At 50.0% G+C, this 27075-nt stretch overlaps 1 protein-coding gene across 3 annotated transcripts in view; it reads left to right on the top strand.

Annotated features, from left to right (window-relative positions):
* Efcab6 (EF-hand calcium binding domain 6) overlaps positions 1-27075 on the top strand; it is a 173170-nt gene that overhangs the window by 108515 nt on the left and 37580 nt on the right. For 2 of the 3 annotated variants that reach the window (XM_028788767.1, XM_028788766.1), the window contains 6 exons: positions 1163-1296; positions 4910-5142; positions 9099-9195; positions 13085-13203; positions 22147-22326; positions 26772-26921. In XM_028788767.1, the coding sequence (XP_028644600.1) occupies positions 1163-1296; positions 4910-5142; positions 9099-9195; positions 13085-13203; positions 22147-22326; positions 26772-26921 (913 nt within the window). Of the gene's footprint in view, positions 1-1162; positions 1297-4909; positions 5143-8055; positions 8086-9098; positions 9196-13084; positions 13204-22146; positions 22327-26771; positions 26922-27075 lie in introns of those variants that run through there. The other variant, XM_028788769.1, reaches the window with a different exon arrangement.

The raw sequence follows: 27075 nt of genomic DNA, 5'->3' as shown, positions 1-27075 counted from the left end.
TATGGATATGTGTATATTTGTATGTGCATATGTTTATGTGCATGTTTGTGTATGTGTATCTCTGTGTATGTATATATGTGTGTGTGTTTGTTTGCATGTGGATATGTGTGTTTGTGTGGGTATGTGGGTATGTGTGTATTTGTATGTGTGTATGGGGATATGTGTGTGTGTGGCTGTGTGTGTGTTTGTGTGTGTGGCTGTGTGTGTGTGTGTGTGTGTTGCTCATTGTGGAGGGATCAGCTCTAGTGATCTGCCAAGTAATAACCAGCCCTACTTTGAGGTGAAGAAAGTAGAAGTCAGGGAGCCCTGACCCCACCCTGCCGCCCCCAAAGACTCCACATGTTACTGCAGCCATGTCCTAGAAAGTATAGTCTGATGACACCAACCTAGTGAGCATGGGGTGAGTGACAAGGCTATAAATGGCCACCAAAGGTCCAGCTGTGCGATCCCAAGTGCTGTCTGGGCAGCCAGGGCCCCCAGGAAGCCCATTTCTAGTACACCATACACTTCCTTGCATCAAAAGGGGATGTAAAAATCTAGCTCTCCATGTAGTTGGAGGGTTGTTACTCTGAGACCCCTCTCCTGAGTTGCTCTGACATCATTAAGAGATGGGTAAGCCTCTTTGCTAGGGGCATGCCGACTGCTGACGGAGCAGCTTAGACTCCGAAGACTCACTCACTCCTGCTCCGTCACTCAAAACACAGAGTCTCCTAAGTACAGATCTGCCCCTAACCAGAAGCCCCTCAAGTCCCAGGCTGTGAACTCTGTGGTGCTTCCCTGGCACGGTGTTATCAGTGATGCCCTATGGCAAGGAGATATGGTGAGGAAAGCCTGCTGAGTTAATGAGTGAGGACAAAGGAAAGGTCTTGGGAATCAGGAGATGAGCCAAGGAAGGACAGAAGCATGGGGCAGGTGTACACAAGTGCCCCGTGTCCCCATGTTGTAGGAACCGAGCTCCCTTTGAGATAAGAGCCTTCCTAAGACATGTCAGGAAGTGAGGGAGGCGGATACTTACAGAACAGTGCTATGCTGTACCCATGGGATGCCATGCTGTGTGGGCTCTCTCTCAACCAGGTTTCAGAAGGGAAGGAGCAGATACTGAGGTAGTCACAGAGGTATGGTTGGAGAGCTCACAGAAGTTCTCCACTTGTTATCCTTTTAGACTCTATGGCCAGTGGACTGGAGACTGTCCCACTGCAGTCACGCACAGCCTCAAGAACGAACTTGGATGAGCACTTCATATCCGCTGAGGAATGCCTGAGAATTTTCCCCAAGAAACTGAAGGAGTCGTTCCGGGTAACATGTGGCTCTGTCTACATCGTAGCTTCTCTAAGGCTCCGCCCTGCTTCCCACCCTACAGTTCACACATGCATGAGTTCTGGTATTCAGTCAGGCCTGGTAGCTACAGGGGTCATACAGAGACAGGGACTGACCTTGTGTTGGGGAACATAACTCGAAGAGCCCACCCTCTGAGATACTCAGTCAACACTCAGGGTAGAAATAAAAGAACCCCTCTTAGGGAGCATAGCCACCCATGGGACAGTGGACTTGGAATCCTGCACACACTCACTTGTACTTAGACACCAAACAAATTATGCATGCTCACAGCCTGACAGAGTCTCCACTGAATGTTGGGGTGCCCTGCCTGGAGTCTATTCTTGTCCAAGACACAGAGAGCGAGTGCCAACTCATCAACACTGTGGCTAGTTGCTGAGGAGGTCTTGGTAGAGTGCTATGGGACAAGACAGGGCCCTTTAAGGTGGACTACTCCAGAGGACGAAGGGGCCCCTGCTCCAGGTCTGAAGCCCAAGTCAAATTCTAGTAGGAAAGGAAGAAGGCAGACAGAAGCCCAGCTCAAGCTGGTTAGGAACCAACAGGGCTCTCTATGGGAAAGCAAACAGCAGGACAGAAGCATGGACTGCCTGCACATGAGACCTCCAATGGACAAGGTAGATAAATGGTGCCAAACTCCATGGTAAGAAGTAGGAGAGGTTCAGAGAAGAAGAAAGATGAGCTTAGCACTCTTGTCTGAGTGAGGGCAGAGCACTCGACTTTGGGGGGGAATACTGGGCCACCCCAATTGCTCTGGAGTGTGGGTAGACTGACAGACCACTGGGAGGCAGCAGAAGGGTGAGGAAGAAGCCAGGAGAACCAGAGACCCTGTGGTGACTTAACGACATGCCCTAGTAGGAGCCACATCCAGGTCCTCTGTGGCCCCTATGGCCTTGACCTTCAACCTGGTCACCTGGATGGCAAGGGCATGTACAGGGGCATGCCTCTGGCTACATCTACAGATCCAGGCTTTTGTGTCTGCATCTCATTCTTTAAAACAGTGTGCAGAATAAAGCAGAACCACAGGTGGCATGAGCTACCTTTCTGCACTCCGTTTTCCTGCACAGTCTGAATCTGGTCTTGCTGGGTGCTCCATCCACACGGGGCTCTGCTCAGCCACCTGTTCACTCTGCCTCCTCCTGGCTCTGCTCTGGCATGACACTCTTCTCATTTGCACTTCCTGTTCCTTTCCTGGGCAACTTCTCCTCTCCTTTGGAATGGCTTTGGCCATCCCAGCTCCCTGTCCTCTTTAAGCCCTCCACGTGAGCCACATAGATCTGCTGGCTCTCGGGACTCAGCCTGCATGCCATTGTAAGCAGGTTGAGCCACAATCCCTTTGTTCTTTCTCCACCCACTGCACTACCACCTGCTTGCTACACATGGCGATGGGTGCTTGCTTAGTTGGTGAATCAGTGAGAGTGCTTGTCATGTGCCAGGTGGCACACATGAACATTTGCTTTACTTTCCACCCACCCTATCGAGTAGATACTGAGGAAGCTGGTGGTCAGAGATGGAGAGAAAATTACCCAAAGCTCAATAGCTGTTGGCTGCAATAGCCAGAAACTAGAGTGTATCTGTTGAGGTACAAGGCCTGTGTGATGATACCCAGGGTTGTCATGCTGGGGAGGGGACTGTGAGACTGAAGCTTGTCTACTTGGGAGAATTATGAGTACAGGGTCCTCAGCACCTAAATTACGCCTGTAGCATAGCAGTGAGGGTTGGTGGGACACTGGTCTCACCCATGGCTGCTGTGTGTGTCACATTGGAGTGCTGTTACCGGCTCTGTGTATGACTCCCCAGCAGATGGTGAGAGGGCTGTGCTTCTGTCCTCACCAGAAATTTTAGCACCTCACAGGTACCCAGAACACACTCAGCCTCATTTTCCCAACAAGCCTCATCATATAACGTGTAGGGCATTGTTCCGGGAGCTGGGGCCGGAGCCAGGCACATGGGAGCACAAGTCTTGTGCTCCTTGAGTCAGTCTGAGGGCAGAGGCAAGGAGTGAGGCAGAAACAAGCTTTGTAGGCACTGGGACTGTGGAGGGAGGGCTCACCAACATGGCTCGAGGCATCCTTGGGTGTCAGAGAGTGGAGAGGGGGTGTGGGGGGAGGGATGAGGGTTATTGAACTGGGCTGTAAGGGAGAACACAGGGGCTGGGCAGCATGAATGGCTGGAGAAGAGAGATTACCTGATGTAGATGGGATGATAGCCAGGATTCTGTTAGATTCCCGAGGGATTGGGACTTTGGGTGAGATTAAGGCAGGCAGATGGTCGAGAAGGGTAGGTTCTAGGTGCAGGGAAGGTTCTAGGTGCAGGGAGCGAGTCTGATGTGTTCTACATTCATGAGACACAAATGGGAGAACTTAGGACTCTGAGTATGTGGCCTGAGCAACTAGTAAGAGCAAGTTTCCATCTGCCAAGGCAAGAGGCCTGTGAGGATTGAGCAAGAGGTTTGCCTTTGGCCTTGTTCAGTCTGGACATCTGCACAGTGGGTCTGCAGTATGAGAGGCTCAGAGCCAGAGTTAGAGGGAACCTGTGAGCAGATGAGTCTGCAGCCCTACTAAGCCCCCTCCCCTGTACATGCAGTGACTCTGAGGCAGAGCTGGTCCCATTTAAACCATCCCCGTGCTGTTCAGCACAGTGACTGCACATAGGAATGCCTGGTGACTGAATCAGTGAGGCATCTCAGCTAGAACTTCCCACGAAAACCCAAAGCACCTAATTAGACACTAACATGAAACAGGTTAACTCAGTGTTCTGAATAACTCCTGTTGGGGATCTGTAGCCTGAAGGGATCAATGTGGTATCTTTAAGACACCAGACACGTTCCCAAAAGAGGACCGTATAAGGGATCCCCAGAAACAGGGTGCTAGGACCATGTCAGCAACTTTGCAAACCAGAGAATCAGTGCATATTGTGGCCATAGGCAGGTATTGGTCCACTTGCTGTCTGATTTTAGGCAGCAGACATAGTGGCAAACAGCATTTTAGGATACTCCCAGGACTCACCAAATGGCCTTCAAAGTGTAACACATTCTTTAACAATTTTATAGGTGAGGAGTCAGGTGTCAAGGTCAGGTGCCTTTCCCAAAGTCATACTTATAGTAAGAGGGTGTGACTAAGTAGAGTGCTTTGGGGTATACCAGCACCCAGTGACCCTTGAACGTATTTCTTCATATGCCAATCATGGGGGCCTCTGGGCAGCACCATGGACAGAGCAAAGGGCCCATGCCCAGCCTTCTAGAAGGAGCCCTGGTGCAGGTAGCTCCTGGTTGAGAAACCTGGCATAGGGTTTGTTCATCAGAAAAGAGATGTGGACAGACATTCCGAACAATCCAGGGCAGGGAGAGTTTTGCCTTCTCCAGGAAGCCCCACTCACTTTCTTCATTCTATATGCAGGTACAGGACATGCAGGTATCCCAAGCTGCCTGCACTGAACCCTCCAACACCTTAAGTTTCCCACTTCCCAGAGAGGCATCTAGGCCAGGCCAGGAGCACCTGTGTTCCTGCAGGGGGTTGGCTGTGAGTGGCACGTAGGCGGGAAAGGAAGCGCCTTGACGTGTGTGTTTTGTTTCTAGGACACCTACTCGGCCTTCTTTAGAATAGACACGGACAGGGATGGCATAGTCAGCATGCATGATCTCCACAGATTGTTACAGTACCTACTGCTCAACATGAAGGACCTTGAGTTTGAGCGCTTCCTCAGCCTCCTGGGCCTGAGACTTAGTGTCACCCTAAACTTCCGAGAGTTTCAGAACTTGTGTGAGAAGAGACCATGGAAATCAGATGAGGCGCCTCAAAGACTCATTAGGTAAGAAGGTGGTGTGGTCAGAGCCATCAACTCGTGCCAGTCCCTCCACCTGGAAGACTGGCGGTTCTGATGGGACACAAAAAATGACCCTGGAGCCACCTCCCCCCCACGCATACCTTTTTCTGAGTTTAGAAAACACACGCACATAACTGGACGCAAGACAAGGCTTTAGAGAGAGCTGTCTTCCTGGCCAGACCATGTGCTGTGCTTCATGAGATCACCCTGTGGGCCCTGTCGGGAAGCATGCCTGTCTGGCCTTAGGGAAGAAAGAGCTAGGTCTCAGAGAAGAGATGGTGTTGTGTCCTAAGGACTCCAGGGAGGGGTGGAGAGCAGGGAGGAGCCTTGCCCTTTTTTACAGAGCCACTAGATACCCATCCATTTCTGGAAAACCCTGGTCCTCTTGGTTCAGTCCCCTACTCTCTAGACCTCCAATACTCCTTGACTTTGAGAGTTTGTTGCTCTGTGGAAGAGACGTGGCTTCGTATTTGCTTCACACCTACACACTGTGTCTTTTGTGGACATCTGCTGGAATGACTGTCTCCCACTCACCTGTTAGACACAGCAGCCCAGCCACCTGCCTGTCCACCATCATACATGTTCATACACTGTCATGGGTCCTTGTCACCAAGGTAGATTCTTATCATGGGACACTGTGCAGTCAAGTCCCTCCTGCTGGGTGACCGCCAGGGCTCCATTTGTCTTCAGAGATGCCCTTCACTGTGCGTTCACTTGCATTCCTGTGATCTATGCCTCCCACGAGGCTGCTCCATGGCTGACTCCCTGATGGCACTGAAGTTCCTTCCGGATTCAGGATTCATTTCTCATCCTGTAGCCATCTGAGAACTGTGTGTGATCTAAGCAAACCCTACAGAGGAGTGGCAGAGATTTCTTAAAGGCACAGTGAAGCCTCTGCAGTGAGGAACTAGAAAGACTAGTTCCTGGCAGAAGCTTGTCCGTGTCCTCTCCTGTTGGGCAGAGTCAGTCAGCTCTCTCCTTATTGTGGATTTGTCTTTCAAGACATTTATTTGTACTTCTGTCTGTGTGCTGCTTTGTGTGTGTGTGTGTGTGTGTGTGTGTATGTGTGTCTGTGTGTGTGTCTGTGGGTATGTGTGTCTGTGGGTGTGTGTGTGTGTCTGAGTGCTGCTTTGTGTGTGTGTGTATCTGTGGGTATGTGTGTCTGTGGGTGGGTGTGCCTGTCTGTGTGTGTGTGTCTGTGTGTCTGTGTGTGTGTCTGTGTGTGTGTGTGTCTGTGTGTGTGTGTGTTGGGTCCCCCGAAGCTGGAACTACAGGTAGTTAAGGTCTGCCTGATGTAGGTCCTAGGAATCTCCCTTCTTCCCACGTGCCCAGCACCTCCTCCCCCGTCTCTGTTTCTTTACTTAGAACTTTCATGTTCCCAGCCCTCTCAAGGGCCCACTCACTCTTTCCTCCCAAGCAGGCCTTTGGGCTGCAGCAGCCACTGTAAGATCTCATGGCTTCAGCATCATGCTCACTGGCCCATCTTTTACCTTGATAGTTGATGAGATTTTCTTGGTTTTTGTTAATAATAGAATTTGGGGTCTTATCCTGGGCACTTGCAGTGTTGCACTGTGATACTGTGGGCCTGTTAGAATCCCTGTGGTATGTTGGCTGGTTGGCAGGGCGTTCACAATCTTAGTTTCTTGAGTCTGATAGTCCTGACCTTCCTCCTGAGGGTGAGGCTACAGGATTCATCCAGGTATGCAAGGCAGTGCAGCTCCCCTCCAGGGACACTGTGGTACACTCCCAGGGCAGGGCCCAGTGGCAGTGTTAGCCTCTGAGCCATACCCGTGCCTGTAACAGATAGCATGTTTATGTCTTCCTGGGATACCAGAACCTCTTAGCAGTCCTGAGACCACAGGCTGACTCAGTTATACCAAATGCTCCTCATTGCACTTGACCTCCAAGGCCGTTGGTGACAAGCTTGTTGTCTGTTCAGTTCTCCTGTGGGTTTTAGGTTTGATTTTCTTGAGACAGGATCTCTTTGTATAGCCCAAGCTGGCCTGGGAACTCACACAGTGTTCCTGTCTCTGCCTCTGAGTGCTGATATTACAGATGCACACCGTCAGGCGGAGCTTCTAGTCCAGTCTTGGTAACGCTCAGACACCAGTCGTCTCTATGTACAGGCTACAGAGTGTCTCCACGAGGGCTGATGAGGTCAGAAGGACTGTGTCGGAGGCCAAGATCCTGTGCTGACACAGGGCCAGTGTCTGTAGGGGACAGATCAGTCTTTCTATAACCTCCAGAGCAGGGCTGTCCAGGGCACAAGGTTGTCAAGAGCAGGTCAGTGTGGCAGGCTGTTCTGAGTGACAGTTTGAAGTGGGCCACGGGTCACTGCATGAGATCCTGTACCTGAGCTGGAGCCCAGGAACAGAGGAGGGTCCTTCCCTGTGACAGCTTTCCTAGGTGGTCAGGTGGCTGATCTCTACACCCATCTCAAGGTCCACCTCCTCTGATAGGCCCAGGTGAGTGGCTTCATTTGGCAGGACAGATAAGCGCCTGTGCCTGGCATTTCCAATAGGCTCCCTCCTCTTCACAGGTGGTGTTATTTATTGGCACCAATAAATTATTTACCAGTTTGTAGCTCCTGCTGTGTTGGCAGATGGGGGTTGTTTACTTGTGTAAACAAGATACAGCTTCCTTCCATCTCCGTGCTTAAAGTACCTCGGGCCAGCATGCTACATCAGGAAGTGGAGACACAGGGCGAGGCTGCCAAAGGCCTCCACTCCTCAGCACCTCACAGGGCTTCCATCCTTACCACGCAGTGGAGAAAACACCACAGGAGCTTGCCAGCCTTCCCAGTCTTCCCATGGGGACCACAGCCACAGAGGCCAGGGTGGCAGGGCAGCGGATCCTTTGCCACCCGTGAAGTTCCGTGATTCTGAGGAGTCCAGTAGGCAGTTGGAGAGAAATGTCGAAGAAACATGGGTGAGGCCAGACACTCATGGCATTGCTCTGAGGGTAGAGGGGGTGAAGCCAGGGATACCGGAAGCATTAAGTAGGAGGGGCAAGAAGGGGTCATACTGGGAGCCAGATAGAGAGGACCCAGGCCAAGACATAGGTCCTAGAGGCAACCACTGACCTGTGGTCTCAACTGGCTACAGCTTCCTGATCTGCTTAGTGGGTAGAGCAGCCCAGGCATCGTTTCTCTCTGTCTAGCCACAGCCGCCATTGTGCCCCATGCAGGCCTGTCCAGGGCCAGCAGCACCAGGTCTTTCTAAGGTATCTTAAGTATCCCTCATCTGTAAGGAAATATAATGGAATTATGAGCATCTTTGAATCCTATAAAGCTTAACTCTTGAAAATTAGCCATGGTAGAGGTCAGGTGTCACGTCTCAGTGGTGAGAAGCATGTCCTGTTCTCAGGGAGGCCCCAAGTTCAGGTCCCAGCAGCATCTTTGTCAGGCAGTTCACAACCACATGCTGCCCAGCTCCAGGGAGGACACATGCACTCACGTACACTTACTACCCTGACATACACACACATCACTAGGAATAAGAAAAATAAGTCTTGAAAATTAGAAGTAGCTGGGGCTGGGAGGAAGGGACGGGACCTCCATGCTTTGTAGCACCACTCTGCTGCTCACCTGAATCTGGACTTGCAAAATGAGAACTAAAAGGTCCTAAATCTTCTCCCTAAGACACTTAATGTCCTATTTATTGTACATACCTTCTGCCTTTTCAAACCCTTGGGGGAAGAAATGGGTCCTGTGAACTTTGTGTGCTGGGGCAGGAGGGACAGTTTTTTCTTAAATCTGAAAATAGTTTCAGAAGACTTCCTGGCAACATGAGACAGTGTTGTAATAACCAAGTCGGTCCAGATGTGAAACCACAGACTTTAACGGCACCTATGAAGCATCAGGGATGGGGGTGGAGGTGGGGCCCGTGAGAGAGCCCTAATCCATCACTTCTAAACATGGCTGCGTATTCTTTTCTCTTCAGATGTAAACAGAAAGTTGCCGATTCTGAGCTAGCCTGTGAGCAGGCTCATCAATACCTCGTCATGAAAGCCAAAACCAGATGGGCAGACCTGTCCAAGGTAAGGGAGATGGGGGAGCCCACTTCTATTGCTGGGGACTGCTGTGCTGGCCCGGCTGCCACAGCAGTGTGGAGAAGGGGACACAGCACCGGGTACCCTCGGTGTTGGTCCCTGTTGTTCTTTAAAGACTTTCTCCAACACTAAGTGGTCTTGGCTTTGCTGTAACCAAAGCACCATCAGCGACTGCAATGATAACGAAGTATTACTTATTGCTAAGTAATAGAGACGGCATAACTATAGAAACCTAGAACACTGCCTCTACTTTCTAAGGAGATGTTTAAAGACACAGTAAATGGCTGGTGAGGTGGCTCAGTGGAAAGAGGAGCTTGCCGCCAAGCCTGAAGACCTGAGTTCAATCCCTTAGACCCCACGTGGTGGAAGGGGAGAGGACCGATTCTTCCGAGTTGTCCTTTGATCTTCACTGTGTGCTATGGAATGCGAACATGTACACAAAGATTTGGAGGGAAGAAGTTGCTCATGGCGGCAGATGCCTGTCATTCTAGCATTCCGGAGGCCAAGGTAGTAAAAGCACTGCTAGTTCACAGGCAGACTGAGCTACATAGGAGGTCCTTGTCTCAAAAACAAAAAGGAAACTCGGGTATGGTGGCTCACACTTAACTCTCTAGCTCTGGAAAGGCGGAGGTAGGCAGATCAGGAATTCAAGGTCAGCCTCAACTAGAGTGGGTTTGAGACCAACCTGAGCTGCGTCACATACCACAGAGCAAGGAGGGAAAAGGCATTGAGAGATTTAAATTTCTTTTATGGTTTTCAAATGTTTGAATTATTTTATTAATCTAAACTAGAGTGAGACTCTTTCAAAAAAATTAATCATTTTAATTCCGTGTCCCCAAAGAGCACTAGCCTGGAAACATCATTTAGATGTCTAATAAAAAATCTATAAGTTGATAAAAAGACAAAAGCCAAACAAACAGCCCCAAAGACACACCAATAAATTCTTCCCAAGTAAGTTCTTACTCTCAGAGTCACTGGACTATGCAGAACTTGAACAGAACTATAGAGAAGTCCTGGCCTGAGCTCAGGCTTGGGGAAGATTAAAAGTTTAAAGGGAAAATCAGGGCAAGGGTCATCAATGGTTTCACACAACAGCTAACAGGCACTGTAGGAGCTGTTTTACCACATTTTGACAAAATGACAGGAAGTGCCTTTCCAAGACACATGTCCCCATGAACGATCTTATAAGTTGTGATGTCATGGATAGCCAATCTGACAATGACAGGGACAGCTAAACCTCGGGATACCAGGATGGAATGGGCACACAGAGTTTCTCCTGAGTCTAGGATGTGGGGTCACCAAGGACACAGTGACCTCCCTCTAAAAGGAAAGTCACTGTCTTAGTTAGGGCCTTACTGCTGGAAACAGACTCCATGACCAAGGCAACTCTTATAAGGACAACATTTAATAGGGGCTGGTTTACAGATTCAGAGATTAAGTCCATTATCATCAAGGCAGGATCATCCAGGCAGGCATAGTACAGGGGGAGTTGAGAGGTCTACATCTTCATCTGCAGGCCTCTAAGAGAGACTGGTCTCCAGGCAGCTAGAATGAGGGTATTAAAGCCCACGCCCACAGTGACACACCTACTCCAACAGAGCCACACCTCCAATAGTGCCACTCCCTGGGCCGAACATATGCAAACTACCACAGTAACAGTTGCATGCTACAGTGCTCTGTCTTTAAGACTGACCTCGCTGTGTTTGGTTTCCTCATTTGCCCTCCCCATTGGCTCCTTTTTGGTTCCAGCCTAATGCAAAGTTCTGTTGGATTCCCTCAAGGCTGGGCCTGCTTCTCCACACAGCCTCCTCAACAAGCGTGCTGTGGTCTGCCGAGGCAGGGCTGCACCCTCCTTTCCTCTCCCTCCTCCTCACTGCTGTCCTCCCTCCAAGGTGAAAAGCTAGCCCCTTCTCATCTTCCTCCACACTACTCTGACCTAGAGTTAATCCATTTCCGTGTGCTGTGGCCATTCTGCTCCTAGTGGGCAGCTCCTGGGTCCTCATGGCGAGGTACAATTGCCAACTCGGGCTGTGTAGTTAAGGAAGCTCCCTCCTCATCCTAGTTTGCCGAGTGTGATGTCATCAGTGAAGGTCAGGGTTTGTCATGTGCTTCTGCAGCTGGTGAGATGATCGAGTGTTTCCTCCTCTGTCCGTGTGATGGGTCACACTGGAGGATTTTTCGAGTGTTGAGCATGCCTTGAATGGTGAATCCTACCTGGCCAGGGCTTCCAGTTCGTATCCACGGTTGGTTCAGTTTGCTGGTACACATGTGCCCTCCGGAGTGTCCAGTGCTTTGTCCAGCACCATCTGAATGCCTTGCTCACAGTGTGAGGGAAGAAGGAAGCGTCCTTGTGGCTTCTGTCTTCCTGGCACATTGGACTTTCTGTGCACACCCGTCTGCCCTGACAAGCTGCACCTGTGTGTCCCAAGCACTAGGTGATGGCTTGCCCCTGGCCTTACTCTTACAAACCTAACAGCCTGCGCCGGTTCAGTTTGCTCAGCTGTTCTCACTCTGTTGAGACAGTGCCATGCCTCCTAAAAATTCTGTACGCCAGGCCCAAACTTGCTGATAGCTTGATTATGTTAAGGTGTGACTCTTCTGGATCAGGGGTTACAGAATCCAAACTTGTCATTGAAAGAGATTTAAAGGGGTCAGCCTCCATCCGGATGGAGGAGAAGAGTATTATCGTAGGCTGGCTGGCAGCACATTAATGCAGCGACCAAATAGATATTTTGGTGATGTGTCCCTTCTGAGCTGCCCCCAGCAGCAGTGTGCCCCCACATTGGAGCTTGCCATTCCTGGAGGTGTACGATTGCCTCCTTCAGTTCCAATTCACACCTCATTGGTGGTTAAGGAAACCATACATCTTCTTCATTTGGCTCTTCCTTAATCCAGCTGTCTACAAAAAGCTTGCTGGGGTCGTGTTTCTTTTGCTATCCTACCTTGATCTCAGTGAAGACCTTCCTCCGTTCTCCCCAAGGGATCAGTTCCAACTTTCACATTGAGATGAGGACCAGGTCTGCACCCTGGGCACGCGTACCTTCAGCTCTTCTGCAGGGTGATCAGGTGTCCCTGGTCCACCTTTACCTCATCACCTTGCAGTTCCATCTCCACGCTGCATCCCTCCCACAGAACCTGTGGATACCTCATCTGACCAATGGTCAGTTTGTTTGTCCTGGTCCCGGTTCTACACTTTTCTAGTTGCCATAACTTACGAATGCACCTTAATAAGTTTTGCTGTGCTTCAGATGGAACCCAGGTCCTAGTGCATTACAGGCAGTGGCTCCCTTGCTCAGCTGCCCCTCAGGCCTTTATGGATACATCCTGACCAACTAGTTCCATTAAAATATTCAATGTTGGGGAGATAACACAGTTGATACCTGCTTAACAGTTGTGGTGGCATACACCTTTAATCCCAGTACTCAGAGGCAGAGGCAGGTAAATATCTGGGAGTTTGAGAACAATCTGGCCTAGATTAGCCAGGGCTACATAGTGAGACCCTGTCTCCAAACAAACAAAAACTATGAAGACCTGAATTTGACCCCCAGAACCCACATTTTAAAAAGTCAGGCATGATGGTCCAAGTTTGTGATCTCAGTGCTGGGGGACATGAGGACAGGATGATCCCTGGGGTTTGCAGTCCTCCCCGGGTCTGGCTCAGGGAGCCCCACATCCCAGTCTCAAAAGCATAAGACAAACAGCACCTTGGCATGGCACCTGAACTTGACCTCTGGCCTTTCACATGTCCACATTCCTACACCCCCTCACCTCAGACACAGGAAAACTTAAAACCACATAGAGGAGTATCTTAGAGTGTTCCAGAAGCTGTGGACGGTCTCCAGGTCTGCGTGTCACTGAAAACCATCTTCTGTTATAGAATTTCATAGAGACGGATAATGAGGGCAACGGTATCCTCCGGCGAAGGGACATTAAGAACTCACTGTACGGCTTTGACATCCCCCTCACCCCGAGAGAATTTGAGAAGCTTTGGCAAAAGTAAGTGTATCCATAAGAGGGCTGTTGTGTGTCTGGCCAATTCAGTGTAATTTCTTACCAGCATCTCTGGGGAAGCGAGGCTGCAGATGGGTTTCTTTGGTTGCATCCAATCCTGCATCCTTCTTCCCCCTTCCTGCTAGAGAGCAGCTGTGGGCGGACATGCTGGTCCTCAGGCCTCTGAAGAACTGGGTATCCCCCCAACCCCAAGCAGCAGTACCAAGGGGAGAGGTTTGCAGAGTTCACAGTTCAGGCTCCTCCTTTCTCTGCAGCGGATCTCAGGGATGCCCTACAGCAGAGATGGCAGAGGCAGAGGGCAGAGGCAGTCTGCCCATGCCTAGAGGTAGCTGTCGCTGCTGCCAAGCTGTTTATTGAGGAAGTAAGCACACCGTGACAACTTGGAGCTGTTTCCCAGGGTGCTCATAAACCGAACAGGATCTGATGTAATGGCCATTTTTCAAATGCATTTTAGACTTAGCTAATTTGAGCCAGGCTCCATTATATCTCCCTGTGTCGATGCCTAAGTTTCTGGTATGCTAACAGTCTGGGGAACTCTGAGCTAACAGTGCAGCGAGCTGTAAGCTCTGGGTTCCGGTTCTGTCTTTGAATGGCCTCTTTCTTCAGTACCGGGTGATTGACCCTCACGTCTCTAGGAGGTGTGCACCTACATTGCGAGCTCACTGAGGGTCATGATCACTAAGTGACACATTCTTCTCCCTGACTTTCACACCCTAGTGTCAGGGTTCAGAGGAAATCAGGGTGCCTTTTACATATCAGAAAGTTGCCTCCACCCCAACAAGAGCCTTATCGGGGTGCTGCCACAGAAACTGCTGGAGTTCCAGCTGGCACTGGGCAGGAGCTGCCACCACCACTGTCACAGCAGGACTCTTGAGCTCATCTGCCATTCACCGGGCTGGATCTCCTTGGAACAGCAGAGTGGGACAGAGAGGATACAGCCATGGGGAGGGTGTCACTTTCCAGGATGACTGCTGCTGGAAGCCAGGTGTGGTGATGGTTTGAATAGGGATGTCCCCCATAGACTCAAGTGTTTGAATACTTGGCCCAGATGGAGTGGCACTATGAGGAGGTGTGGCCTTGTTGGAGGAAGGATCTCACTGTGGAAGTGGGCTTTGAGGTCTCCCATGCTCAAGCTCTACCCAATGTGGAATCCAGTCTCTTGGCTGCTTGGAAATCAAGATGTAGAACTCTCAGCTCCTTCTTCAGCAGCTTGTCTGCCTGGATGTTGTCATGTTTCCTGCCATAACAATAATGGACTGAACCTCTAAAACTGTAAGCCATCCCCAATTAAATGTCCTTTCCAAGAGTTGCTTTGGTCATGGTGTCTCCTCACAGCAGTTGAACCCTAACTAAGGCAGGAGTTGGTAGCAGGGACTGAGATATTGCTGGGATAGGGTTGACTATGCTATTGTTTGGAGGAATGTGGATTTGGGGACTTTGGATTAGGAAATCATGCTTTAAGTGGGGCTTAATGGACCATATTAGCAGGAACATGGAAGACAGTGATGTTGAGGGTGATCTGAACTGTGGGAGCCTGGCTCAAGAGGTTTCAGAGGAGAAGAATTTTAATATACTGCCTAGAGACTGTTTTTATGATATTTTGGTAAAGAATGTGGCTGTGTTTTGCCCTTTTGAAGAGTCTGCCTGAGGTTAAGGTGAAGAGATTTAGATTAATTGCATTGGCAAAGGAAATCTCTAAACAGCTTAGTATAGACTCTGTCCTGTGGTTCATATGACCTCATGAAGAGCATTGTGATGACACTTACTTAGCAAGCAGAGGAAAAGTACAAAATGTATGGTTCAAGAAATAAGGGGGCACCAGGAAGTGGAATGGAGCTAAATCCATTCATAGAGATAAACAGATTAAAGATATTAAATGAAATTAAGGGAGTGATGACCTTGGGGCAAGATCCCACTCAGCCAAGCTTTCATTTTATAAAAAGAATGTTCCCTGAGAGGCATTGCCTTCTATTCTAAATAGGTCTATTGCGACAGCTGTTCTAGGTCATCAACTTAATTGTATATGGAATGAACTTGATTGTATCTGGATTTTATCCAGAAATGGAGGGCAACACCCATGATCTGGATCTTGAGGCTGGAAGACAATGGCTTTTGATCCTGATCTTGAGGTGGGATGACGCATCTTTTGATCTAGATTGACACATGCCTTTAATCCTAGTACTCAGGAGACGTAGGCATGCAGTCTCTGAGTTCAAGGCTAGTCTGGTCTATAGAGTAAGTTCTAGAACAGCCAAGCTTAGGCAGAGAAGAGAACCATTGGAAACAGAAAGCTAACAAAGATCTAATTGAACAAGAAGACCGTGTTCTAGCCCCAACAAACAAAACTTGGCAGCTTTGGTCATGTGGTCCTGGCTTTAGAATCAAGGATGGAATTTCCCTCTATTACTAAGGAAAGTACTGAGACCAGGAATATGTAAGGGGTGTCCCTACATGGAAGCCCAGAAAGGTCATTGTGTGAGGCAGCCAAAGTTGTACCTTGTGCCAGCAGCTGGACTTGGTAATGTGTAAGAGTCACCCAGGTGGTACTGGTTTTAAAGGCATGAAGGGGTCATGGAGAGCAGCTGAGGCTTGGCACTATGAGAGACCAAGAGAGGCCATTGGTGAGGGTGTAGCCTCAGTGACAGTTGAAGGCCCAGGACTGAAGGGATCATGCAAAGAATTTGAGGCTTGGCACCAAGAGCCTATAAGAGGCTACTGGTGAAAGTGCAGCCCAGTTGCAGCAGAAGACCCCATCATTTTGGAGCTGCCAATACCATGGGATGGCCACCAAGAATATCAGAAGCTGTATAGGTGAAGCCTGGATTGACCTGGAGACCCCAAGAGTTTAGAGATGACAGAGCCATGTGACACCTGCCCAGGAAACCTGTTAATACAGAGTGGAAACAGCCCGAGGTTTGAAAGAAGTGTTGCAGGCAATGAAGAAGAAAGGAGTTAGAAATATGAAGAGCGCCTAGGTATCAGTCATGGAGATACAGAGTTTGGAGTCTTCCCAGTTGGTTTTCCATCTTTCTTTAGTCCTGTATTCCCTCACTGTGTTCCCTTCCCTACACTTTGGAATGGTAATGTATATATATCTCGTATCATGTTGGAAGTATGTGATCTGCTTTTTGATTTTATAAGGGATTACAGTTAAGAGAGTGCATGAATCTCAGAAGAGACTTAGAACTTTGGACTTTTATACATTGTTGAAACTGATAGATTCTGGGGACTTTGTAAAGTTGGACTAAATGCATTTTGCATTATGTTATGGCTACAAGTCTGTGCAGACCAGGGAGTAGAATGTGTTGGTTTGAGTAGGTTTTGCCCCTGTAGACTTATGTGTTTGAATGCTTGGCCCGTAGGGAGTAGACACTATTAGGAGGTGTGGCCTTGTTGGAGGAAGTATGTCATGTGGAAGTGGGCTTTGAGGTCTCCTATGTTCAAGCTCCACCCAGTGTGGAATCCAGTCTCCTCCTGGCTGCCCAAGGATCATGATGTAGAACTCTCAGCTCCTTCTCCAGCACTGTGTCTGGCTGGACATGACAATAATGGACTGAACCAGCTCCAATTAAGTGTCATCCTTTGTAAGAGTTGCCTTGATCATGGTGTCTCTTTAAAGAAATAACACACTAAGACACCAAGGCATCTAGAAGACAGACAGTAGAACTTCCATAGAGTAGGTGGTGTGGCCATGCATGGCAGCTGAACTCCATGAAGGCCAGGTCAAAGTGGACCTTACCCTGAGAGCCGAGAGACCAATAGGAAAACAATATGGACATGTCTACTTCTAAAAGCCTCGAGCTACACAGGGAGGGAAGGAGCTTCAGGAGACCATCTTGGAGCTTGGAGGCCAACAGGGGCTCTTGGTGCCAACCAAGCAGGAGGAGGCTGCAGGCTGTCCAGGAGGATGGGAGGGAAGAGAAGTGTTGAGGATTGAGGAAGTGGTACCAACCTTTAGCATCCCATATGTGAGGCAGCGTGGGAAGGCAGAAGCCCCTGGGATGAAATTCCCAGAGCAACACACAAGGCCAGCCATGGGGCCCTGGGCTGCATCGGAGGCAGTGAGGGCACTGTGCAATGTGTGTGGAGAATACAAGGCACCTGAAGCCAGAACAGTCAGCCAAAGGGAAATTCGGATTAGAAAGGGTTTCAATTGTTCAGAGGAGGTCAGGGAGAGCAGATATCAGATATATGAACTGGATGTCACCTCTTCATCCAGAAGATCCCACCCCAGCTTTTCTCCCAGGGCCATTGGTGAGAACAAGCCAGCCTTCCATTTTTACAGCAGGAGGCGCTGTGGGCAGTGAGGATGCCCCCTCAGGGGTTCTCAGGGAAACTGTAGCTTCCCCTCTAGCTGTTCTAAACATCTGATTGTACCAGAAAGCTGCAGTGTGACAGGTGACCTGCCCAGAGCTGACTGATGGTGTAAAGGAGGCGGTGTACCCTACTGCTCCTGATAACGGGTCCAGGAAATCTGGGACAGACAGGATGCCTTCCAGCTCAGGAAGTCTGGGTGTGTCCAAAGGTGTCAGAACAGGGAGCTGGCAAGACGCAGAGGAGAGTGGTGTGTTTTCTCTTGATAGCCTGAGTAGGACAGAACACTAGATCTAGATAGAAGAGGCTTTCAGCGTCCAGTGTTCACCCGGCACTTACTGGCTCCTCTGAAGTGCACTTCCTTGGGCTGTGGATTCGCCTCAGAGGGCCTGCTTTATGCTGTGGAGATAAATTAATACATTGACCCCCATCTCAGCAGTTCAGGTACCTCCATATTTTCCTCTTCATCCAAACTCCACACTGTGCCTGATGGCTCCTGAGGACATTTCTCTCCCAGAAAGTAGGGAGACTCAGCCAGCTTCCAGGGTGTAGCTTTCTCATCTCCTATGGGTGTTCACTCAGGAAACGGAGACTATAGAGTCAGAGATCCACACGTGGGCACTTCCTATGGCCAGGGCTGGTACACAGGGATTGGGCTGGTTGTAGAGCTTGGGGGAACAAAGGAAAGCTGGCCACTGAAGCCAGCTCTGGAGCTGTGAGCCTGAACACCCAGAAGCAGCCTGCCTGGCTAGGCTGCAAGGAGCTGCCGAGGACCCCTGACCACATGGAAGGTGTGTTCCCCTTCAGTCACCAAGTCATTTGGAGACTCTGACCGGCTCCTGAGGTTCCCAGCTGAAGGAAGCTCTACCCTCAATATCCACTCAGCAGCTCGAGGACAGGACACCTCAGCTGCATCTGAATCAGCAGCCATTGAACCCAAAAGTCATGGATGGGGAAAGGGTGCTCCATGGGCAGAGCTTCTGGAAGGGGCTGGGGATATACTGCTTATATGGAAAAAAGCCTAAGGCCTCAGCCTGCCCAGGGCCCACAGCGGTGCGGTGGGGTGGGGCAGGGCTTCCCCTGGAGTAACTGGCATCCTGAGACCTCAAGTGGGACTCTGCTGATTTGAATCCAAAACAAACTTATTGGAAACACTGAAGAAAACATGTTTATGGATGTGCATAGAAGAGGGCATGCTGTCGGAAAGCTGCTAGGTCAGGAGCATCTGTGGAGACCAGCAGGTGCGTGCGTACACCAGCCAGCCGGGAGGCCCCAGCTGGATGCTGGGAGGTACGCAATGCTGACTGATGTTAAAGCCTGACAGGGTCCTATGTAGGGACTCAGATATAAAGTAGGACTTTACAGTATGAGTGCCGGATATCAGTCTTCAAATCTAACCAAGAACTCTGACAAAGAAGCCACTTGGCAGGCTGTCCCCCCTGTGAGGTTGCTTCTGCCATTGTTAAAGGGGATGGTGAAGATCACCAGTAGGCACTAGAGGAGCCTGTGTCCCGTGGCTCCATGAAAGGTGGGAGAGCAGAAATGGCCTGCAGAGGATGAGGGCTACAGCAGAGGCCACCTCACCTACTGCTGTGCTGTCTGGACTTGCTATGTGTGCCTAGTGGGCACCAGCTTAGAAAGTTGCCACTTTTCATTCTGAAGAGCAGATGTCTGGGCCATCAGACCACTCTCTAAGATGGCCTCATAGAGAATTACCCCCATCCCAGCTGCACACGATTCCTGGTTCCTCTCCGTATGGTCTGGGTCATCTGCAGGTCATGTTCCATATCCTTGACCCTGCCCTTTACCTCTGGTGCTCAGAGGGCAGAGGTCCTCCTGAGATACCTGCAAGAACCCAGTGTCTAAATAGCGCAGAGGACTAAGATTCTTAGCAAAGCTGCGTGACGGATGTGTGTGTCCACAGACCCCCACGTGCAACTGCTCACACTGCACAGCACATGGGCAGAGTCACCTGCCTATACCATGAGTTCGTGACCACTGCTGTGCGTACACGCAAGCTTTCCTGGGGCCTCTGCTCAGAACACATTTTCCTTGGCATATCTCTCACTCAGTGATTTTAAAATTCAACCTTTATAGACAGTTGGGTTTTTTTTAATGTTACACAGAGGGTTGCATAATGAAGGGTGAGGTTATGTAAGCAGAATTAGCTCTACAATTATGCACATTCATAGCAGTATTTTTTTTTGCAACTGTGCAATCTGCTCTTCCACGTCTCCGTGATGAGAAGAACCTGTTTGCCATCTTCATTAATAAAGTAATTAAGAAGTGCCTTTTCATTCAGCCCAAGTGTCACGGCAGAGAGCAGGCTGTGTGGAAAATCTGTGCCTCAGAAGTGCACCGTCTGGGATACACACACACACACGAGAGGCACATGGTTGTATCAAGCCTCTTTCAGGGGCCTGAGAGTCAGGAGCAATGAATAAGACCCAGGAGTGCCTCAGGAAGTTTGCATGTAACAGGAGACATGACCTGGACTCAGCACCCTCAACTGACTTGCCGATGGTAACAGCAAATCCAGACCCTTCTTGGCAATCCCCATAAGCCTGGAAGAATCCAAGTGAGGCCAGGATCATGGGATGTTAAACCTGGGAAGATGGAAATGTGTCCCCCCCCCCCCCCCACCAGGCTGGACCATCAGAGAGATGGGTTGTTGACCCTCTGAGAGAGAGGGTCAGCAGCCCTCCTGTGGGATTAGGGTCCTAGGAACATTGGGAGTGTCTAACTTGAGTCACATGATATATCACTCTGGTGTCAGACTAGGGGTACCCCTAAGGCTAGACAGGCACTCTGTTTGTACTTTGTTCTATTTGATTTATTTTTTTAGATTTACTTAATGTTATATGTATGAGTGTTTCACCTGCATGACTGTATATGTGTCCTACATGTGTGCCTGGTGCCTGAGGAGGCCACAAGAGGGCATCAGATCCCCCGGAACTAGAGTTATGACTGGTTTCAAGCCATCATATGGGGTTGATAATCAAACTCAAGTTCTCTGGAAGAACAGCCAGTGCTCTTAATCATTGAGCTATCTCTCCATGCCCCATTACGCTGTCTTTAAAAGCAAACCTCACAGGGAAAGGCAGGCTGTAATCTCCTGGGTTACAGTACGAAGGTCACGCTGATCACATACACCTGGGAAAGGGCTGCGGGCTGGCCGTAAGCGGGAATAAGCCTATATACTTCAGCTGTTCTGAGCCTTTACCCTCAATGCTGCTATGGCTCTTGGGAGTTGATAGGGCCTTGCTTATGGGTACCAGGGTACCCTGAGCTCCCTCAGCTGAGGGAAAGAAGCCACCAGAGGGTGACTTCCTCACCCCTGTCAGAGACAGGTTTGTTGACTGAAGGGAAGCTGCAGGTCCACAGAGCACAGTGGAACCTGTGTGCGCTCGCTCTCTCTCTCTCTCTCTCTCTCTCTCTCTCTCTCTGTATGTATATATTACATATTATATTACACATTATATATATTACATATTACATCTTTAGGCATCTGGGCAGGCCCACTCACTTGGGACAGGATGATAGCCATTCGGCTCCTGGCATTCTTTGCATAGTGGAAGCACAAGAGCTCGTACCCCTACCTCAGCTGCTTGCCTTCTGAGAGGAGGAATGAGCACTCTCAGAGGAACAGATAACTCCCCTCATTGGCAGGTTACAGTGTGGCCATTCTGGAAGAGTGTCTTCAGGTGCCACACAGAGCAGTGGCTCTAAAAACCAGCATCACCCCTCAGGGGAGTCAGTCTCGCATGCCTTAACGAGAAGATCCTGTCCCCTGTAGCTCCTAAGTTAAGCTAGGAAAAGCTCCATCTGCGGATCTTACCTTTTCATTGGTTGCCCGTAGACCAAGACCTTTCTGTTAAAAACAAATGTTTTAAAAAGAAAAAAGAAGAAGAAGATGGTCCATTTGCCTTCACATTTTTTATTGAAGTAATTCTATTCTGTGTGAATAGCATCAGGAGATAAAACCTCCATTATTCTCTTTTTAATGAATTATAATTCAGAAAAATCTTGATAACGGAAAATGACTTAAAAGGCACAAAGCACAGTTCTTATCTTGTTTTCCTTCCAGGCTCTCTTGCTGGGTGTGTGTAATTGGCGGCTCTTCAAAGTGGAGATGGGGGGCTTTTAACATCCTTGAATCAAGTGCTATTCGTTTATTGAGGCTTCAAGGAGGAATATGCTTCCTGAAAGATTTTCTTCTAACCCTTAGTCTAACTCCATTTGCACAGAGGTACCCAACCAAAAATGTGGGGGGCGGGAGGGGGGAGTTCTATTTCTGCATTTGCCACCGTGTTTTCGTAAACATGGCAGTTGTGTGCTTTGGGTCCTCTCTCTTAGGGCTTGTCCCTGATTGTCAAGTCAGTGGACCTGTGGATCCCCTCTAGGGATCACCGGATCACCTAGAGGTCCTGTTAAGTCTAGGTGCATAGAGGCTCAGAGGCATGGGCTGAGACTGTATTTGTGATGAGTCTGCGGGCCTTGCTTGTACCTGACAAGGAAGAAGACTTCCCTCAAACCGCTGATGTGGTCCCGGCCCCCATGTGCCAGCTCAGCTTCCAGAGCGCTGCTGACAGCATTGTCTTTGTTTCTTTAAAGCTATGACACGGAGGGAAGGGGTTATATCACGTACCAAGAGTTCCTGCACAGATTGGGCATTCGATACTCCCCGAAGGTTCACCAGCCCTACAAGGAAGACTACTTCAACTTCCTGGGTCACTTCACGAAGCCCAAGCAGGTCCAGGAGGAGATCCAGGAGCTGCAGCAGATCTGTGAAAGGTGGGTGTGTCAGTGTGGGGTGCCACCTCTGAGCTCTGCCCTCATTCACCCAGACAGCAAAGGCTGCTCTGACAGGGCTCCTGTAAGGCTGCAACACCATGTGACACCGTGGAGCCTAGAAACCAGCTCTTCTAAAGAGCCACACTACAGGAAGCTTTACCCATGTCTTTCCTCAGACAGCCACATTTCACACGCTCTTCCATATTTTATCACCCCCAACATTGCCCTTCCTAGTTGGGCACTGGATGGTGCCTGCACTCTGCAGTGGTCCATCTCAAATGCAGGTACCATAGGATGTCTGTGATACCCCACGGGCACCACATAAACACCTTTAAATGAACGCATGCAGGAATGGATTTGTGCTTCAGGGACTTTATCCCAAGGATAACCCAAAACTGTTTGCAATTGGACCAGGTGACTCTCATAGTAAAGGAAACACTTTTCCGTCCATGTCAGCATGCTGGCCTTGGGGAGTATATATAACCTGGTGTCTGCCTTTTGAAACCATTGCTGTGAACTCTGGAATACATGTGACCATGGCCCACGGGCCACGAGGGTTTGAAATGTATGCATGCGTAGGCCAGGATATCTGTGCTTGAGCAAGGACAGAAGACACTGAGTAAAGGCGAGCTACTGCATGTGGCTCCTCTTGCTTTCACCTGTGTGTGGCTTTCCCTTGCTTGCCATTTCAAGTGGTGAGACTCAGCTTTCATCAATGGCATTGTCCCCCCATCAAGGCACCCAAGGTAGTGGAAGAGGACCTGCTGAGGACCCCCCCACCAAAAGGGAACAAGGAAGACACAGGTCAGGGTGGGCTTCAGAGGCAAGCAGGTGAAATTTACTCCTGGATTATGTCGACCGTACCGCACCACAGAAAATGCAGGCAGACAATTGAGTTTGCACGAGCCTGGCATAAATCAAATACGCCACAAACTGATGAAAAGTGGAATTTATCTTCAGCAGACAGGACTAGCTTCATTACCCACGAAGGTCTTCATGCCTGTCTCTCCCCTCACCCCCATGTGTGAGTAATGAGGCCCCTTGGCCCTTCTGTATGTACACACTGTCTCTCCTCTGTGCTGGTGACAGCATGGGGATGAGGTAGAGATCTGTGTGCTGGGCCACACTACATTCTAACCCTCGAGACCAGACAATCCGTGCACATTCGCTTGACCTCCTGCCTCAGTGGTACCATCTCACCAGAGAAGACAAAGACCTGAGCAGCTGCATTTAAAAAACAAAAAACAAAAAACAAAAACAACTTGGCCCAGGCACAGTGGTCCCTGCCTTTAATCCCAGTGCCAAAGAGGTGGAGAAAATTGGATCCCTGGAGCTCACTGGTCTTAACCTGGAGAGATGCAGGCCAGAAAGATCCCCTGCCTCAAAACTAACAGAATGGTGGCCTCCAAGGACCTACAACACCCAGCAGCACCACCTCTGGCCTCTGCGCACACACACACCTGCACACACACATACACCTGCACACATACATACACCTGCACACACATGAAGTACTGGCTTGCAGGAATCATTAAGTAATGGCTGTCCATCAGGGCGACTGGCTTCATGACCTCAGATCACACGGGTAGATGAAGGAGCGGAGATGTTTGCCTCCATCCCATGAAGTTAGTTTTGCTAGGAGTCGCCCTAGTGCATGTTGCCCACGAAGCGGAGGCTTTTGTGATCCTGCATTCATCTCCAGGCCTTTATTCTGCTCTTAAGACTGAGATTGAGAAGAGCCAGTGAGCAGCACCTGGCACAGGAAGGCACGTGGAGAGGGAGCAGGTGAGTGCAGCAGAGAGGAAAGTCAACAGGACTCGGTGACACCGGTCACGGCTGTGTCCTCCTCAGCATCACCAGCCAGAGCCAGAAGAGGACAAGACCCCCAGGATGTGCTGCTGCCCAGTGTGGGCCAACAGCAGCTCTGTTTGGCAGGATGCGTCGATCTGTGCTCCAAGCCCCCATTTACTCCGTGCACATGTTTCTACCCCGAAAGGGAAATCATTGTTGCTCAGAAGCCAGTCCAAGAAATGCTGAATGCCTCAATTTTCTAAAAATATGTATCTCTAAAAACTGTTTTGATTCTCTCCGCTTTCCTCTGCTTTCATTTTGAAGAGCTAAGTGAGGCAGAATTGTGATGAGAAGCAGGGGCTCCACAGCCCGGGGCCGGATCCACAGGACACTGTAAGCGTTCCAAGGCAGCTGCTGTCTGTTACACCCAGCATGCTCACCTGGGTGAGATTCAGCCTCTCCAGCCCCTAGCAGATGAGAAGCCCACAAGGGAAGGGCCTGGATCTCTGCATAGCTTCTCTCAGCGCCTCGCCCCCTGCCGGCTGACCGGTGCCTCACTGTAGTCTGACCCTCCTGCAGCCTGACCCTGCTGCATTCTGACAGTTTGGGTTCAGTGGTCCACTTCCCAGCTTGCTTAAGGAGCCATCCCTCAAATACCAAGTGAAAGTGCTGGACTAGAACCAGAACAGATCCACTTTTGGAAGCCGATAACCCATTGTGTCCCCCGAGGGACAACCAGGAACCAGGACTGCCGCTTGAGCCCATGGGATAGGCATTTTCCTCAGTGGCTGAGGAGGAAGATACTCAGAGATGTGCAAGGGTAGAGACAATGCAGATTAGACAGTCCGTCGTGGGCCACACTAGGTAGGTATAACTTCCTGGTTTGGTGTGCCCATGTGACACAAGCTAGAATCATCAGAGAGGAAGGAGCTTCTGTTGAGGAAAGGCCTCCATGAGATCCAGCTGTAAGGCATTTTCTCAATTAGTGATCAGTGAGGAAGGGCCCAGCCCATGGTGGGTGGGGCCATCCCTGGGCTGGTAGTCCTGGGTTCTATAAGAAAGCAGACTGAGCAAGCCAGTAAGCAGCACCCCTCTATGGCCTCTGCATCTTCCTGCCCTGCTTGGGTTTCTGTCCTAACTTCCTCCAATGATGGACTATGATCTGGAAGTGTAAGCCGAATTAATTCTTTCCTCCCCAACTTGGATTTTGGTCATGGCGTTTTTGTCACAGCAACAAAAACCCTGACTAAAACAGTAGGGGAGTCAGGGGAATACATGTTCAGGTGTGCACATGTGTGCTGTTCATGTGGAGGCCAGAGATCAACCTCAGGTGAGGTATCTCAAGCTCAATCCTCCATATTCTTTGAGACAAGACCTGTCAGTGACCTGGAGCTTGTCAGTCAGGCTGGGCTGGCTGCCAAGGCCCAGCGATCTGCTTGTCGCTGCCTTCCTGGTGCTGGGATTGCACAGCAGGCCACTACACCTGTCTTTCTCCCATGGACGGCAGGGATCAAACTCAGGTGCATGTACTCTACCAAGGAAGTCTCCCCCAAACTATTTCAGTCCACTAGCACCAGGAAGAGTCTTCCTCCAGAGTAAACCATAGAGACTAGAATACAGGCTGCAAGAAAGTCAACCCTGAGTCCACACTGTCTATCCTCATCTACCCAGTGGGCTGAGACCCTGGCAGGGTCCCTAAGAAGATCCTTTGTGTCAGCATACTCTAGGATGCTGGCTTTTGGGCTGTGGGTCATGCACAGGTGGTGGCTCTGTTTCTAGAAGTGGACACAGCCGACCAGAATGTGAAGGTGGGGCTGAGAGACAGCTCAATTTTTAGACAGCTCAGTTGAGTTCTGCTCCCAGCACCCACCCCAGGTTAGCCACAACTGCCTGGAACTCTAGCCCCAGGGGATCTGGCACCCTCTTCTGGTCTCTAAGAGGTACCCACCCTGATACGCGCACACCCACAGCTAGCCACACGTAAGCAAGTAATGTAGAAATTGTAAAGCATAATTGTAACTAAGGTGAAAAGATGAAGTGTACCTGGTTACTTTGTCCACAGCCCTTGATCACTGCCCTCTTCCAGTCCTGTCACTTTGGTGCTGGCCAGCTAATGTCCCTATGAAACCAGTATTTAGAACAACACTTTACGGCCACTGTGGGGCTTGGTGGTTCCTCTCACCAGCTCCTTTCCTTTCCTACCAACCCACTGCGCTATGTACATGTCTTCCCCATTTCCCCAGACTTGTTCCCTTGTCCATGTTAATTCCATTGCCTGTTTAAGGCCTTTCCGTGCCCAGCATCCACAGCAACACATGTCACACAGTAGGTGTACACAAGCATTCACTGAGGGCAGAGGCAGTTTTCTTACCAGCCGTGTTCTTGTGTTAAATTCTTGGCTCCCTTTGAAAAGTACCAACTCTAATACAGAAAACGGGGTCTGCATTTCTCCAGGGCAGTGCTGCTGCTAGCTGGCAGCAGAGGCTGATGGCTTTTCTCTGGGACCACCCCCCCCTTCACACAAACACCTCTTCAACCTTGCATAATACCTTCCATAATAGCTCTTGGCTGAGTGATCAGGTTGTCACAGTAGAGTGGGCATCAAGAGTCACTTTTCTCCTGGACTTACGTGTCTGAGGTGGCTTCTCTTCCAGGGAGAAACTCTTGGACCATTATGAGGAGATCAGCAAGGCCTTCAACGCAATGGAGAAATCCAAGCCCGCAGCCCTCTGCAGGGTGCAGAAAGTGCTGCAGGAATGTGGGTGTCCCCTGAAGGAGGAGGAGCTGCTCAGCCTTCTGAAGAGGTTGCCTGTCCTCCCTCCCTCCCTTCCCTCCTTCCCTCCCTCCCTTCCCTCCCTTCCCTCCCTCCCTTCCCTCCCTTCCCTCCTTCCCTCCCTCCCTTCCCTCCCTTCCCTCCCTCCCTTCCCTCCCTTCCCTCCCTCCCTCCCTTCCCTCCCT

This window comes from Grammomys surdaster, unplaced genomic scaffold (genome assembly GCF_004785775.1).
Source record: "Grammomys surdaster isolate TR1022 unplaced genomic scaffold, NIH_TR_1.0 125767, whole genome shotgun sequence".
In the NCBI taxonomy this organism is placed as follows: domain Eukaryota; kingdom Metazoa; phylum Chordata; class Mammalia; order Rodentia; family Muridae; genus Grammomys; species Grammomys surdaster.
The sequence above is the reverse complement of the archived record's forward strand: the minus strand, read 5'-3'. Positions and strand labels throughout refer to the sequence as shown.